The 16111-nt window shown below is 34.4% G+C and overlaps 1 protein-coding gene across 1 annotated transcript; it reads left to right on the top strand.

Moving 5' to 3' along the window:
• Window positions 1-3832: 3832 nt before the first annotated feature.
• On the top strand, window positions 3833-8943 carry LOC139874634 (phosphoinositide phospholipase C 2-like). The gene is made up of 9 exons (XM_071862038.1): window positions 3833-4145; window positions 4288-4487; window positions 6288-6423; window positions 6494-6634; window positions 6929-7182; window positions 7358-7475; window positions 7565-7699; window positions 8237-8323; window positions 8544-8943. The coding sequence occupies exons 1-9, from the start codon at window positions 3873-3875 to the stop codon at window positions 8853-8855; spliced, it is 1656 nt and encodes a 551-aa protein (XP_071718139.1). The 5' UTR covers window positions 3833-3872; the 3' UTR covers window positions 8856-8943.
• The last annotated feature ends 7168 nt before the right edge of the window (window positions 8944-16111 follow it).

Genomic DNA, 16111 nt, shown 5'->3' with positions numbered 1-16111 from the left:
GTATTTTGTTTGACTGGCTTGTCTATAGCTACTGGTTGACCAGTAAGTTTGTCATCAGCTGGCTCAGCATAATTGGAACTCGAATACGAAGGGGAATCAGTTGGTTTAATTTTTCTTAGATTATTTTCAGTGATTTCCCTTTTAATACGTCTTTCTTTTGGAGACATGTAGTAGATGCTTGAGGGGTCAGTAGTCTCATCAATTTAGGTACTGGCTTCTCTTACTCTAACTTCATCCTTCAAAATCTCTTTCATGGCAGGTGGTGGGGACACAGCAGGTCTAACAAACTTATTTGTCAAGACCTTTTTACCCTTAACTATCTTGGCAAAAGTATTTGGCAAGACAGCTTCAGGATCAGTTTCAAGAATTGGGTCCATGAAAGTAACTTCTGCAATAGCAGCAGCAGCATAGTCACCAGCAAAGAAAGCTTCAACTTGGGCAGACACCTGTTCGTTAACACACTTGGCTGTACATTGAGCAGATGTACACCACGAAGCGACAACCTTTTTAAGATTATCCAGCTGGTTCTTGACTTCTGCTGCCTCAACGTGAAGAGACTTTAAAGCAAAATTTTGTTTTTCAAGTTTGGAAATATCATCTTTCAAGATTTTAATTTCATCATTTTTGCTTTTAAGTTTCTCATTTAAAGATTTGTTGTCAGTTTTCAAAACTTCTTCATGTTTGCTGCCTCTACATAAGTCAACTCTTAGGTAGTCAAACATTTCGGCTTTTTCATCATCAGTATAAGTTCAAAAATTATCAACCTTATACATCATTTCAGTTTTCCATTGAGGTGAATCTCTTTTCTGATCAGCTTCCCTCATATCAGCCAAAAACTTACTACCACAATCATCCTCATCAGACTCCTTGACCTCCTTGGCCATTAAACACAGCTTTTTATCAGAAGCATAACCAGCACCATCATCATCAGTATCACTATCAGAGGATGAAGACGAGCTGGTTTCATCCCAACCATGATGCTCAGCAACTAGAACCTTTTCTGGCTTTTTACCCTTCTTATCAGTTTTAGCACTTTCCTTCATCTGAGCTTTCATAGCTTTGTACTTGTTCTTGTACTTATCAGCTTTTGAGAAAGAGTTAGCATGTGAAGTTGAAGGTTTCCTGGACATGCATTCAGCAGCAAAATGTCCAACCTTCCCATAATTATAACACTCAGATTTAGGACCCTTGACTGGCTTGCTGCTATACCTATCACTCGGTTTCTTACTCCCTTTGTATGACTTGCTGGTTCTATTACGATTGAACCTTTTGAACTGCCTAGCCAGCAAAGCCATACCTTCAGCGAACCCTTCTACATCACTTTCATCATCACTGCTTTCTTCAGACTCAGTACTACTATTCACATCACTCTCAGCTGTCTCTTCTTCTACCAACAACTTTTGAACCAGTAAAGCCTTTTGAGCTTTCTTTTTAGCAGCAGCAATAAGAGCACTATCATCTGTCTTAGAAGATTTTGAAGTGGTGGGGGCAGACCTAAAGTTTTCATTCAAGTTAAGTTCAAATTTAGCCTCTGCTTTCTCATGGTTCCATAGTAAACTGTAGATAGAGGACATGTTAAAGTTCTTTAAGGTCTGAGTGGTTCTTAAAGGGTCAGTAACAGATTTACATTTAGTAGGCAGTGAATCAATGAATTTGTTTACTTGTTCAAATTCAGTATAGGTGACATTCAAAGTGATCAGGTCTGCAATCAAGGAGTTAAACCTAATAAAGGTTTGCTTAACGGTTTCATTCTTGTAGAAAAAGAACATTTCATATTCTCTTTTCAAAGTAATCATTCTGTTCTGCCTTACTTCTCCCATACCCTCATAAGTGACATCTAGATAGTCCAACATAAGCTTGGCATTTGCTTTTCCCCTAATCAGTTTGAACAGGGGGTTAGGCAAAGTTATAGCTAACAGAGTTCTGATTTTAATGTCAAGTCCAACACGACGTTTATCCTCAGCATCCCTTCTAGAAGGAGTGAGAATAACCTCTCTGCCAAGAACAGCAGGAGTGTCAGCTGTAGCTGGAGCACTACCAATAGTCTCAGTGGGAACAAATGGACCATCTGTGGCAATACCAGGCATGAGTGGGTCAATAGACTCAAGGTGAAGCATGAATCTTGCCTTCCAAGTTTCATACTCATCTTCATCAAATTTGGATGGTCTACTGGATGAGCCATTTTCAAGGTAAGCTGTATTTGAATATGCAGCCATGAGAGAATTCAGATCCAAGATATTAATTATCAAGACTGAAGCTCTGATACCAGTTGTTGGTCCCTTGATAACAACAGGAGAATTGTAGAGGGGGGGGGGGGGTGAATACAATTTCTTTTAATTAACTTAACAGTTAAACACGATTAGTATTCAAGCATGTAAATTAAATAGAGTCACAGATAATTTTCAACGGTTATTCTTTATTGATTGAATCACAAAGAATCACAACTATCCTTGGCGGAATGATAGTTGGTTGATACAGATTACCTAGAATATAGCTAAGAGGTAAACTAAAAGCTATTACACGTTTTTGACTCTAAATAAATAAACCCACACCACTAGTTGTTACAATAGTGGATACAATAATTTATAATAGTCCTATTAACCGTGTAATGGTTATATTATCCACTGGTACATATGATGTCTGTACTTGTGGGGACAACTGCATCAGAGAGCATGCTCTCCTCTTTCCTCTTTGGTAGCTATTTGCAGGAACACCCCAATTCGGTTTGGCACCACTATTTGATAAAACAAATAGAATGTTGTGTTCCCTAGGTAATGACAAAGTATAACCCATGTCTGCACATGCGTTAAACTTCTGCATTCCCACATGGTCTTGTAAGGTCACTTGTCAGCCGCCGACACGTGTCCTTTTCTGTTCAACTTTGTCTTTGACTTCTGTTGAATAGTATAATTGATGTAGACCACTCGGGAAACTACTATGCTTATAATGGAGCATAGCTGTCTTGTGTAGTAAGCTGCATTCCAGCTGTGCTGGTTCTTCATTGCTGAGACACTTGATATTCTTGAACTGCTGAGTACACATCCTGTTCTGATTGAAGAACACTGTCTACCTTGTGCTGGTAGACTGAGCAGCAAACTACACTCGACACAGCAATATCTGCTGTCTATACTGAAACAAACTTGTGATGGCTGCACATAACAGTTTAGGGCAAATAAATTACAGTTTTATCATAATTAAATCCTTAATTATTTTGGAGACTCAACACCCGGATTTGAGTACCAAGAGAACTCTATGGTCCCAGATTATACTTATGTATACAAAATGTCATACATTAGCAGAGAAAATATGCATGATCTATCACGCCAGTTCATAGCTTATTTTTTTAAAATAATGATATAAGCGAGCACAAATGATAAAATTTTATTACTGATTATGTTTGTGAACTTGTAAATGAAGAAGAACGAAATGGATATCATTGTTGTAGTAAGATGGATTTTGTAGAAAGACTCGAAAAGTTTCTATTTTGAAACAAGATAATACTTCTAACATTAGCAACACATATGTTATGGTCTATACCTATTTATATCCATCTTTAATGTGTTATATTCTTAGATATATGTGTTTCATGTGTATGCAGAATAATTCCTAATAGAAGCAAAATTACAGAATCTGGAATATTAGCTGGTATGAATAAGGATCAATTCTCACTTGCAAAATGGGCAATATTTTATGAAGTTAGAATATATAAAGTTTTATACCCATTCTTATTTATTGGTGGGGACAATATCTTTCATATCTTTAGCATTTCACATATATATTCATGCGTGCTTGTTGCCTACCTATACCCATAGATTAGATCAATAGTATTTTTTTGTGTTCTTTGTAATTAGTTATTTTTCTCTTTGTAGATAATGCAATCTTTTGAAGTTTTTGGTTGTTTCATGAGACAATTCACTGGAAAAAGAAAAAGAGATAGGCTTCCACAGGATATTGAACAAGTGCTTCGGGACTACTCAGATAACGGTATAATTAACGTTCACAATTTTCATAATTTCCTAACACAAGTCCAAGGTCAAACTGATGCAAATGCCAAATCCATATTCGAAATGTCAAAGCCTCACAATCAACACAAAGGACTAGATCTCTTGCAATTTCTATTTAGCGACCTCAATCATCCTTTAAGTGTAATTTTCTTTTAATAACTTTTATTATTATTATTATTAGTATTAGTATTAGTATATTACACTTTGCTTTTAGTGTTAAAACCTTGATCCTGTTGTAAACAGGCCTAAAATCGTTGGATTTTTTTTTTTTCCCTTTTTTCAGGCGGTTCTTGATGACATGAATTCTCCAATTTCACATTATTATTTGTATACCAGCCACAATACTTACTTAACGGGTAACCAGTTTACAAGCGAGAGCAGTGTTAAGCCTATCATAAGGGCCCTACTAAAAGGTGTAAGAGGCATTGAACTTGATTTGTGGCCAAATTCGACCAACACTGATGTTAACGTTTGCCATGGAAGGTATGTAGTCTATTATTTTCTTCTATATGACCTTCAATCTAGGGATGAGCGTGGTACAATTCCGGTACCGAACCGTACTGAACCCGTTGGTACCGCTTTATTTTTACCCCTAAAGTGAGTACCGAATACCGCACCAATATAACCGGTTCGGAACCGGTACGGTATCTGTACCAGTACGGTAAAAAGAGGTACTATACCGCTTGGTACCGAACTAAATAACAAATAAAAGAATAAAAATAGTAATTCATGCCAAATTATAATTAAAAATAAATAAATAAAAAAAAGTCAAATTATACACGTAAATCATAGGTGTATGTACATATGTGTATGATATGTAGGTTTCCAGACTCTTCATGATATATTAGTTTTTATACTGTTCATGATATGCTAGTTTTTATATTGTTCATGATACACTATTACAAATGTGTTTGGGATCAAACATACATTCATATATTTGACCCAAACACCACACAGCACACAAGCATACAGTGGAGCATACGTGTTTCGTAATCTATTTACTAATTGATTGACATATACTTAGCAAAAGATATGGTCCAACTCCTATAATTTCGGTACCGGTACCAAACCCGGTAAATACTGGTACCGTACCGCTTAGTACCGCATCTCGAATATTAACATATTTAAAAATCGAATACCGTACCATTATAACGGCATACGGTATCGAGAATTCGGGTACTATGCTCATCTCTACTTCTATCGGAGTTGACCAATCTCAACTCATTACTTATGAAGTTTTGTTTTATCTTTAACGGTTGTTGGCAAAAAAAAAAAAATTAGTTTAAGAAAACGGGTTGAATGGTCAAAAATTACAAAAAGTGTGTTTTAATGTTTAAAGCCAAGCTTATTAAATAATGTTATTTATAAAAATCCGATTACATTAAAACTAAAATATGATAAAGTAATAATGGATAGAAGAAGAAATTGTTGAAATATGGATTGTATTGCTTGCTTGCTTGCCTGATTTGATGATACAATGGATGGGTATTTAACATATGAAATACCCTAAACAACTCCCTAATTACCTCCTAACATAATGACAATTATGACCATTGACTATTGACTATTGACTAGTCAAATGACTTAGGCTAACATCCCCGCAGTCCGAGCGGCGAAATCACGAAAGCTCGGACTGTAAGAAAACGCTAAATACAAAATAAACAAATAAAAGTAAAAAAAATTTTCTTCTCTTGTTTGATGTGCCAAATAGACAGATATTCGAGGATGTGGTTGCATATTGCTTGACTGCGTATTTCTTTTCCGTAGCGTTTTTTCTTTTCTTTTACGCCGTGGCTTGCTTTGCCTAAGGATTGAGCAGGACTTGGGCATAGAACTGTTGTCGACGATAACAGTCATCTTCAACGCTACAAAAGAGAGTTTTTTTTTTCGGGGTTTGGAACCTAGTCAAGCTAGGCGGCTCATCCCCACGCCGATTATTGTAGGAGAGATTCGATTGAATTAAAGATAATTGAAAAAAGAAACAGAAACTAATAATTTTGGATCCCTCCGTATCACCAACAAAAGTCGATGACCGGAGGATAACAAACATGAAACGGAAGCGGATCACAGAGTTAGAAGCACTGGCTCGAGTTAGAAGCACTAGCTCGATATATCATCAAACCACAAATGACTTGGGCTAACAGAAATTAATAACTTTGGGAAAATGCTTATTACTGGTTGTACAAAATTTAACTGTTTTTACTGTTGTAACATGTTACCCAATTTGTCATTTTGAAATATGTCTACTATGCCAAGTAATTTTGTTTCTTTTGTCATTTAAAGGACTCTGACGGCATCGCTAAAGCTGGGGAAATGTTTGGAAGTTATCAGGGATTATGCATTTAATGCTTCCGAATATCCAGTCGTTATCACTGTCGAGGATCATCTCAACAAAAAATTACGCGCCAAAGTGGCTCTTGTGTGTAACAATTTCTTTATTTGTGTTTGTTGATGACCAAATCGTTACTGAAAACGTAGTCTTCTTGCAGATGGTCAAACAAATATTTGGGGATATGCTGTATCAACCAAAAAACGATTTTACCGAGCTCCCTTCGCCTGAAAATTTAAAGAAACGGATCGCTATTTCAACAAGACTACCAAAGAGTGTGAATAAAAAGAGAATGACTAATGTAATTTGAGCTTTTGCTATTACTCCCGTGTCAAAATAATTGTTCAATTTTGACTTTTGAGAGTCTTACTTTTCAACTCTGACTTTATATATATTTGCTTGTGTTATATAATATTTGGTCAAAATTATACCAATGGAAACACGTTTTAAACCCAGACGATTCATAAAAATTTCGTAAATAAAAATATTTATAGTCAAAGTTGAAAAAAGTCTCAGTAGTTAAAATGAAATAGTTATTTTGGGACGGAGTAGTATTTTTGTATCGTTGGCTTGATTGGTTTGTCTCATTTTACAGCATATTAAGGTGATTTCTGCAATTTTTGGTTGGTTAGAAGCTAAAAATGGTTCAGATGAAGATAGTAACAACGAGGAGGAAGATGCGCAAGGTGAAGAACAAGAGTACAAGGAAATGATTGCTATCCATTCTATGAAACATAAAGGAGATGTTCGTCGATCTCTAAATGTGGACCCTAATAAAGTCACGCGTCTCAGTTTGAGCGAACAAGAACTTGTAGTAGCTTGCATAGATCATGGAGAACAAATTGTGAGGTACTTGGATAACAAGTTTAGATCTTGAAGCCATTTAAATCTTTCTTGTCTTTATATAAAACTTCAATTCTTATTGGTAGACTTTTTTAAAACTGGCAAATATCAACATGTTTTATGTTAATATTCGAATCATCATTAGTCTTGATTGATATCTTATACCTGATCATCCCGCTAGATTCACGCAGAGGAATATTTTGAGGGTGTGCCCTAAGGGAACGCGTCTTAATTCATCTAATTACAACCCATTTAATGGTTGGAACCATGGAGCACAAATGGTTGCATTCAATATGCAGGTAAGTATTTATATTTTTTCAAATCTTATTAAACAGTTAAGTAAACAAGTTCGTTTCAACCAAGTACTCACACTTGTGTGGGCTTGCAGGGTTACGAAAAGAACCTGTGGTTAATGCAAGGAATGTTCAGAGCAAACAATGGTTGTGGCTATGTTAAGAAACCAAACTTTTTATGTCATGGTGACGTGGCATTTAGTCCTAATAAAGTTACGAGAATTTTAAAGGTTGATTGCAAATCTTCAATCTCTTTAAACTAAAACGATTTCAGGTGGCCAATATATTTTTTATCGACAAAATTACGTTATTGATCATTAATGTTTGCTAAAAGTTTCATGGATGAACCTAGAGTACTTTTTTGACGCGGATGACCCTAATGTTTAAAAAAGTTGTGTCGTTTGTCCCTAAAGGTAACATATGTCAAATACCTACCGTTAGTGCACGTGAGATGCACTCGAGGGCTATCATGTCACTTTACGCCAACGGTAGGCATTTGACGTCATTTTACGCCACTAACGGTAGGCATTTACTGGCGCACAATGACGTAAGAGCCCTCGTGTGCATCTCAGTGATGCACACTAAGGTAGACATTTGATGTCTGTTACCTTCAGGGGCCAACGACGACTTTTTCAAACATTAGGGTCATCCACATCAAAAAATACTTTAAGTTCATCCATGAAACTTTTAACAAACATTAATTACCAATAACGTAATTTTGTCTTTATTATTATTATTTATCTCTATCTCAATTGTTTCGTTAACAGGTTAAACTATACACGGGAGAAGGATGGCATATGGAGTTTCATCAAGCTCACTTCGATCACCATTCCCCACCAGACTTCTATGCAAAAGTGAGTATTTTTTCTTTTTTATTTTCGGCAAAAAGTAGGAAATTAAAATAGATTGATCCGCAAATCAAATTGAATACAACTGATACATACTTCAAGAAGCCTGCTTGAGAATGTAGATAAACTACTCTAAATTTTGAACAAGTCTGAATTATCTTCTGATGGTTTGTAGAAAAGAAAATATAACTCCACATTTATTATAAATGTTATTTTGTAATTATAGGTCGGAATAGCGGGATACAAGGATGATAAAAGTGTAAGAATGTATAAAACTAAGACGATTGAGGATGATTGGTGGCCTGTTTGGGACGAGGTGTTTGAGTTTCCTATAAGAGTCCCTGAACTTGCATTGTTAAGGATTGAGGTTAAAGATAACGACACTACTAAGAAATATGAGTTTGGAGGCCAAACTTGCCTACCCGTTTCCAAGTTGAGAACCGGCATTAGATGTGTCCCATTGTACAACACAAAAGGCGAAAAGTACAAGTTTATTAAGCTTCTCATGCGTTTTGAGTTCGTAATTCCCATCTCTTAGTTTATATTTCACTTGTTAAAACCAAATCAATTGGATTAAAACCATCCTGTGTATTCTTATTAGCTGTAGCAAATTCAAGCTTATGGTAACAGTCAAACCCATTTTACATTTAGAATTGTGGAATTTGGATATATATTATATATTATTATGTATATTTTCCTTACTATGTTGTAATAGTACTTAAAAGTCATGTAATTTTGAGCTTTGTAATCCATAACTGATATGGTTAACAAATCAAGATTCAAGTTCAAGATATACATTACAAGAGAATGTTAGAACTTCACTCACTTTTGAATGCAAATGCACTTGGTAAAAAGTTAGTAGTTTACAATTAAAATAGTTATCATGTGATGGTAAATAATTCAAGAATCAGTTGATCAAGAATTTGCAACACAAAACTCATATCAATCTATTCAAAATCTTCACCTTTCCATCTTTCTTTTTGCACTTTACTTGAATCCATCACATCTTTTTCCTGCAATCTTGCAAATTTCTTCCCAAATTTCCTTATAATTTCCCAAACCATTCATCTTCATTCCAACATTTTTCTTACTTTTTTCGCTTAATTCAACACTATTATCAACTGAATTGCAGCTAATTTCTGTAGATGAAGATGAAGATAACGCATTCTTGTCAAGATTCTCACTCAATCTCCGTCTAGAAATTGAATTTTGTGAGTTCGAACATTCTTTTCCTGTATAAAGTTCCGTACCCAGATAATAAATCATACAACTAAAAAAATATATTTTCTTAAAATCATACTAGAATGTGAAGAAGCTTCTTGGTGATCTGGGAATTCAAGAACAGAAACAGGGCTTGAATTTTCAGAATCAGACTCTGCATCAGACAATTTTCTTAAAATCTTGTTGAAATCCGACTTCAAATAGAAAAATTTACAAACCTCGACGTCTTTCTGTTTACTTTGACAAATAGGGTTTTCTCGATTCTTATCATTTTTTGTTTTCTTTTTCAATTTAATCAAACTATTCGCATAATTCAACCCCAATTCCTTATCTTTACCACCTCCTTCAACGCTAATAATGATAAATTTGTCGTTTTCGAGCTCCACAAAGCTTGGTGCTTTAAGAACACAACTACTCTTTTTCTCCAACTTCAATTTATCAACTGGCATAGAATCTAACCCCATAAGTTTGGCCACAATTCCAGGATTACCCTTGAGCTTATTGATGTGCGTAGAGGTGTACACAAAATAGTTATATTTTTACAAGGAAAATACTATTAAATACGATACAATTTTACACAAGTTATTTATTTATTTATAGAGTGGATATACCTAAACCTTGCTACAACACTATAGGCAGTGTACCTAATCGTAGAGTAGTGTAGTTTTTAGTAAGTTCGGTTCGTTCCACAGGGAGCTAGCTGAGTTTAACGCTATATTTTTAACAACTATATTTATATAAAATATATATAATTATATATAGTAATATTATTATAAAAGGGGATTTTTTTTACCGTTTAATGACCGGTTTGTCGATTTTAAATAAAGCGTAAAGATAAATGACGATAATATAAATGACAGAATTTATATTGCGATAAAGTAAATTGCAGTAATTAAAATGACAGTAAATAAAGGTACGATGAAATATGAAATAAAAGTATTATGCTTATTTAAACTTCCGTAATCATGATGTTCGACGTGTTGATTTTAATTTATTACCCGGGTTAATTGTCCTTTGTCTTGGATTATTTGATACCTATTTGGTTTTTGTCCATAATAGTCCATCGGTCATAATTATAAAATGCTCGTCAAATTAACCTTATTCCCGAAGTCAAATTAACCTTATTCCCGAAGTCAAATATTCCAACTAATTAGGGATTCGAACTATAACAAGGTTTTAATACTTTGTTAATAATTACACCAGGTTATCGACTGCGTGTAATCCAAGGTTTTAATACTTTGTTAACAATTACACCAATTATCCTTGTATGTAATCCACCCCTGTTTTAATGAGATATGAATATTAATTTACCCACATCATCAGAATGAATAATCAATTACCCAACCCGAATAATTAATTAAATGATCGTAAAAGATGTCGTATAAACGTCACTAAATAGGACATACATAATCATTTTAATAATTATTAGATTAACTAATTTGAAGATAGGTTCGACAGGTTCCAATGAGTTGTCGCTCAATTAGACAATACCCCTTATCTATTAATAGTCATAGTCCAATGTTCACAAGTGTCGGTCTTTTGTCCAAACCTTAATTATGGTACAAAATCTAATAACCCCGTCTTAATATTTAGTCTAACATCACGATTACTTCGGCTCAAATAAGCATAATAATAACTTAGTTACGAGAAATTAATTTAAAAAGGAAGAACATAGCTTACAGTGGTGATTAATCGCGTAGCGTTGCTCGGACAGAATTTCGACTTAAAACCCGTAAAACATTTCTTACAATAACCCAATTATTATTAAACTTAAATTAAACTTTAAATTATATATATATATATATATATATATATATATATATATATATATATATATATATATATATATATATATATATATATATATATTACTACAGAGAAGGAAAAGAAAAAGATATTATGTTGGTACATAACTCGTCCAAAAAACTGACTTTTTATAGAACTTGGCCTGCTACAGTAACTCATGCGGTCGCATGAGATTTTAGTGCAAATCTCATGCACTCGCATGGGCTCATTCACTGGCATAGATTTTATGCCTATTTCCCATGCGATCGCATGGCCGTCAGATCCAGCTCACATACTTTTTGTTTTCTTGCTTGTCGACATATTATTATATATATAATATACATATAATTTATATAAATTATATATATATTATATTATATTCTTGTGCATAGTTGACTTATAATTTTCGCTCCGTTGTCTCGTACATTTAAGCCCGGTTTATGTCTCGGTTCCGGTTTCTCGAACGTCCTTTCGTACGCATAGATATCTTGTATTTTGCGTTCTGCGGCTTGTACTCTTGTAACTTTTAGACGTTTTTTATCAATAAATTGAACCACTTGGATTGTACTTTGTACTTTTAAGCTTTTTGATCGTTTGCGTCTTCAATTCGTCGAATCTGTTTTCTGTCTTCACCTTTTATTATTTAAACGAATATCACTTGTAAATAGAATAATTGCAACTAAAAGCTTGTCTTTCTTGAGGGATAATGCTATGAAATATATGTTCGTTATTAGCATTATCAAATATTCCCACACTTGAGCGTTGCTTGTCCTCAAGCAATATAGTCTTGAAATATAAATACTAGAATCACTTCTAGCTTTTACAATGGTAGTAACGTTGTGGTTTACAGTAACGAACAATGGTATGAACAATGGTAGTAACGTTGTGGTTTACAGTCCCACATGACTATGAAAATTTAGATCCTTTAGGAAATTGGATCTTTATGAAAACATTTGATCTTTTGAAAATTCAATCTAGCTTTTACCCTAGATAAGTTTTCCGAAATAACCCTTCACCGGTGTTTGCAAAATGTTTTTGTGGGTTTGGTGGGTTTCAGATTTGAAAATTTTAGCTCAAAACTTATGGTTTTGTGTCACCCACTTGCTAACCTTGTATTGGGAAAGCAACACGTCCAGTATACTTGCTCCGTATATTACCTTTCGGTAAACTACCGTCCGGTTGTAAAGGAAAGCGTTGAACAAGTAACTGTTAAGGCAATGTCTAATGACATGCAGATGTTCATGGTCTAAAACGTGTCGGATGCAATTACTATCCTTTGTAGGAGCAATAGTAAAGATCACCCTATAATTTTTCAGTCTGGCACAAGGTCCTGTCTTCGACCATGCTATGCAACCACCGTTCTTACGGTTGACACCCGATTTAGTTCAGGTGACCTAATGAATTCCAGGTGAATTCCTAGGATTTTACGTTCAATGGTAATGAACGCATTGAAAATAGGTTTTCAGAAAACAAATCGGTTTTAATTTGATCAAAATATTTTCTCGTTCAAGCTCGAGTTTAGATATCATCGAATTCCATGAGTTTATAATTCTCAATCTTTAATGTCAATCTCAAGGATCGAGTAATATCAGTCTTAAAAGTTGATTTTTAATCTTTAAGGAGATTATCCTTTCTAGGGGTCTGATTCATTAGTTTTATCAAGCTAATTTGCACGGCGCCCTTCCCATTTTACGAGACAGATTCTCTCATGGATAGGATAAGTCTGACCACTTGGCGACCCTGTTTGATGCTGAGGTCCGTGGATTTCCTGCTGATTTTAGAGATGACTTTTCTAGATTTTTCGTCAACCTACAGCTGGTCTGGACGACAACTTCCTGACCTAAATCAAGAAGCGCGTGTCTTTTTCGGAAGACTTTACTTCCTTTTAATGATGGAATTGATTCATCGTGTAGATCCATCTTTCTTTCAAATATATTACAGTAAATCGGGTAAAACTGATTAGTTTAGTCCAAAGCAAAAGTACCTGCAATAATCTTGTACAAATATGTGATATATGTTTTAAAGAACTTGGTAAATTCTTTCCACATTTAGCTTTTATTTATTCTTTTCTTTGCCTTTTTATTCTCTTCTATTCTATTTTAAATGAATTCAAGCGTTTTGGGTAGTTTCTCCATTTATGTTCTCTCCGAGGTAACAATAATTTCGGCATTAACACCTAGTTTTATCGTTCATAAATATGTATAAACATGATTTTGAATTCATTTAGTTGAAATTTTTTCAAATTTTCATAAAATTTGGCAATTAAACTAAGTGTAAACCCGAAATAATTTATAACCCTTCCCCACACTTGAGATCATGCAATGCCCTCATTTGCATGAAATCAGACTATAATTATAAATTCATGAGGGTGATTAGCGTAGAAAAGTGATTAAAAATACCGAGTTTGCAAACATATTATTTTATATCACAATTGAAATTTTGCGTCTTGTCGTCAAAATTAGTAGCTTTTGCTGAACTTAATATCAGTCTTTGAAAGTGCGATGTTTTACCCTGTTTTGTACATAAGATAAATTACAAACATACATAATATTTTTATTATTATTTTTAAATGAATAATTTAAAATTTTAGTTATTAAAATAATTTAAATGAATAATTTTTTAAAATTTTATTTCCTTTTACTTTAGGTAGTTTCGGTATGTTTACCTAGTCCGTCCCTCGACAAAATTTAAAATTTGTTGTTAAAGCGATTGTTTTAAAAGCAAAGATTTTTGGGTTTTTTAATTTTTTTTTTGTATACTTTAGATCAATAAAATTAAAAATAATGATAACAAAATTTTTCGCCCCGCCCTTGGGTAAAGCAATTTCGGTTCCATGACCTAGTCTTTAACTTACGATGAATTTTAGAAATCATTTTTTAAACTTAATGAAATAAAGTAATTTTTGTTTTTTTAACTTCAAACAAAACTTAAATTTAAAAATGCATATTAATTTCATACAAAACCTACAAAACAAAAATTCAGAATGGGGGGAGAAAACTAGTTCTTTAGTGTCTGGTAGTGGAAAAGACCAATCGGATTCCATTCTCGGAACTACACGAGAACAGAACAACTAACTCTAGGCAGCGTTTTCTTTTTAGAATATTTGAATCTCCCCACACTTAGGTAGCTGTGGTGTCGAAATTGTGATTAACTTCATCGTCAATTTCTCTTGGACCATAATCCACTTGCATATCTGTGACTTTTGCTTTAAGCCATTGGTCGGATTCCTGTGTAATATCCACAAATTCAACTAGTTTCGCCTTTTCTTTAGGCGATATATTGGATACTAACCGGTTACACAACTTAAAGTTCCCCTTGGTTCTAGCATTGCAAATCTGTTTAATAAGTTTTTTCATTGAACTATTAATAACGGAGTCATTTAATTTCGTATCAACAACGTGGTTCTTTGTTATCAAGTCATCATTAGGGTTTACTTCATCTTCCCCACACTTAGGCGTTTTATTATTGTTAAGCACTACCATTGGAGTTGGTAAAACAACATGGTTCTTACCAATCATTTTTGTTGGTTCAAAGGTTTTGGTTGGTGGAGATTTAACTTTCGACTCACAAAGGTGATCGATTTTTCACCATCACTAAGTGTCATTTTACCCTCTCTTACATCAAATAACGCCCTGGTGGAAACTAAGAATGGTCGAACTAAAATTAGAGGAATTTTTGGGTCCTCTTCTATGTCAATGACAATGAATTCGACTAGAAAGGTTAAATTACCCACTTGAACGGGTAGGTTGTCAGCAATTCCAACTGGGTGTTTAATAGTTTGATCAAAGAGTCGAACACTCATTTTCGTTGGACTTAACTCACCTACTCCTAATCTTTTATATAATGAAAGAGGCATAACACTCACACTCGCACCTAAATCTGCTAGTGCATCATACATGACACAATCACTAAGTAGACAAGGAACAATAAATTCACCCGGATCACCCAACCTAGGTGGAACTTTTGGTGGAACTGTCTTCACCGGGTTTACTTTTACGGTTTTTGTTTCTTGTACTTTCTTATTATTCTTTTTCTTTCCAGAGGTATCATAAACTTTATTACCTATTACTTGCTCATACTCAACTCCTTTTCTTGGAAACGGGATGGGTGGTCTGTATGGTGCCACCACTGGCTTTACATACTCGGGTGGTGGTGATGGTGTAAATTCTTCATTGTTACTCACATCTAAAACCTTCCCATCTTCTGGAGCTGGTTTTTCAGAATTTGTTGACACCATATTAACATTCTCATTCTGAGGATTTACTTCAGTATTACTTTGTAGCTTTCCTTGTTCCCTCTCACTCATCATGCTAGCAAGAGTACCTACATGTTTTTCTAGATTCAAAATGGAAGCTTGTTGAGTTCTTAGTGACTGATCAAACCTCTCATTTGTTTGGGTTTGAGATGTAATAAATTGTGTTTGAGATTCCATTAGCTTTGCCATCATTTCTTCCAGATTTGACTTTTTCTCTTCGGTTTGTTGTGGTGGTTTATACAAGCCAGGTCTTTGTTGATTGAAAGTGTTGTTTTGAGTTGGTTGGTTATTCAGACCTTGTTGGTTGTACGAGTTATTGTTGGGTCCATTTGGATTGTAAAGAATGTTTTGATTTCGATTGAAGTTTGGCCTTGGCAGTTGATAATTATTTTGATAATTATTTCCCGGCCTTTGGTTCATGTAGGAAACATTCTCACGTTGTTCCATCGTTTGCTCAATGTGACAATATTTCGTTAAGTGTGGTCCATCGCATTGCTCACAACTGATTCGTATTGCGTGAATATCTTTAGTCA

The sequence above is a fragment of the Rutidosis leptorrhynchoides genome, chromosome 1, assembly GCF_046630445.1.
Source record: "Rutidosis leptorrhynchoides isolate AG116_Rl617_1_P2 chromosome 1, CSIRO_AGI_Rlap_v1, whole genome shotgun sequence".
NCBI lineage: Eukaryota > Viridiplantae > Streptophyta > Magnoliopsida > Asterales > Asteraceae > Rutidosis > Rutidosis leptorrhynchoides.
This window is presented reverse-complemented; position numbering and strand designations above follow the sequence as displayed.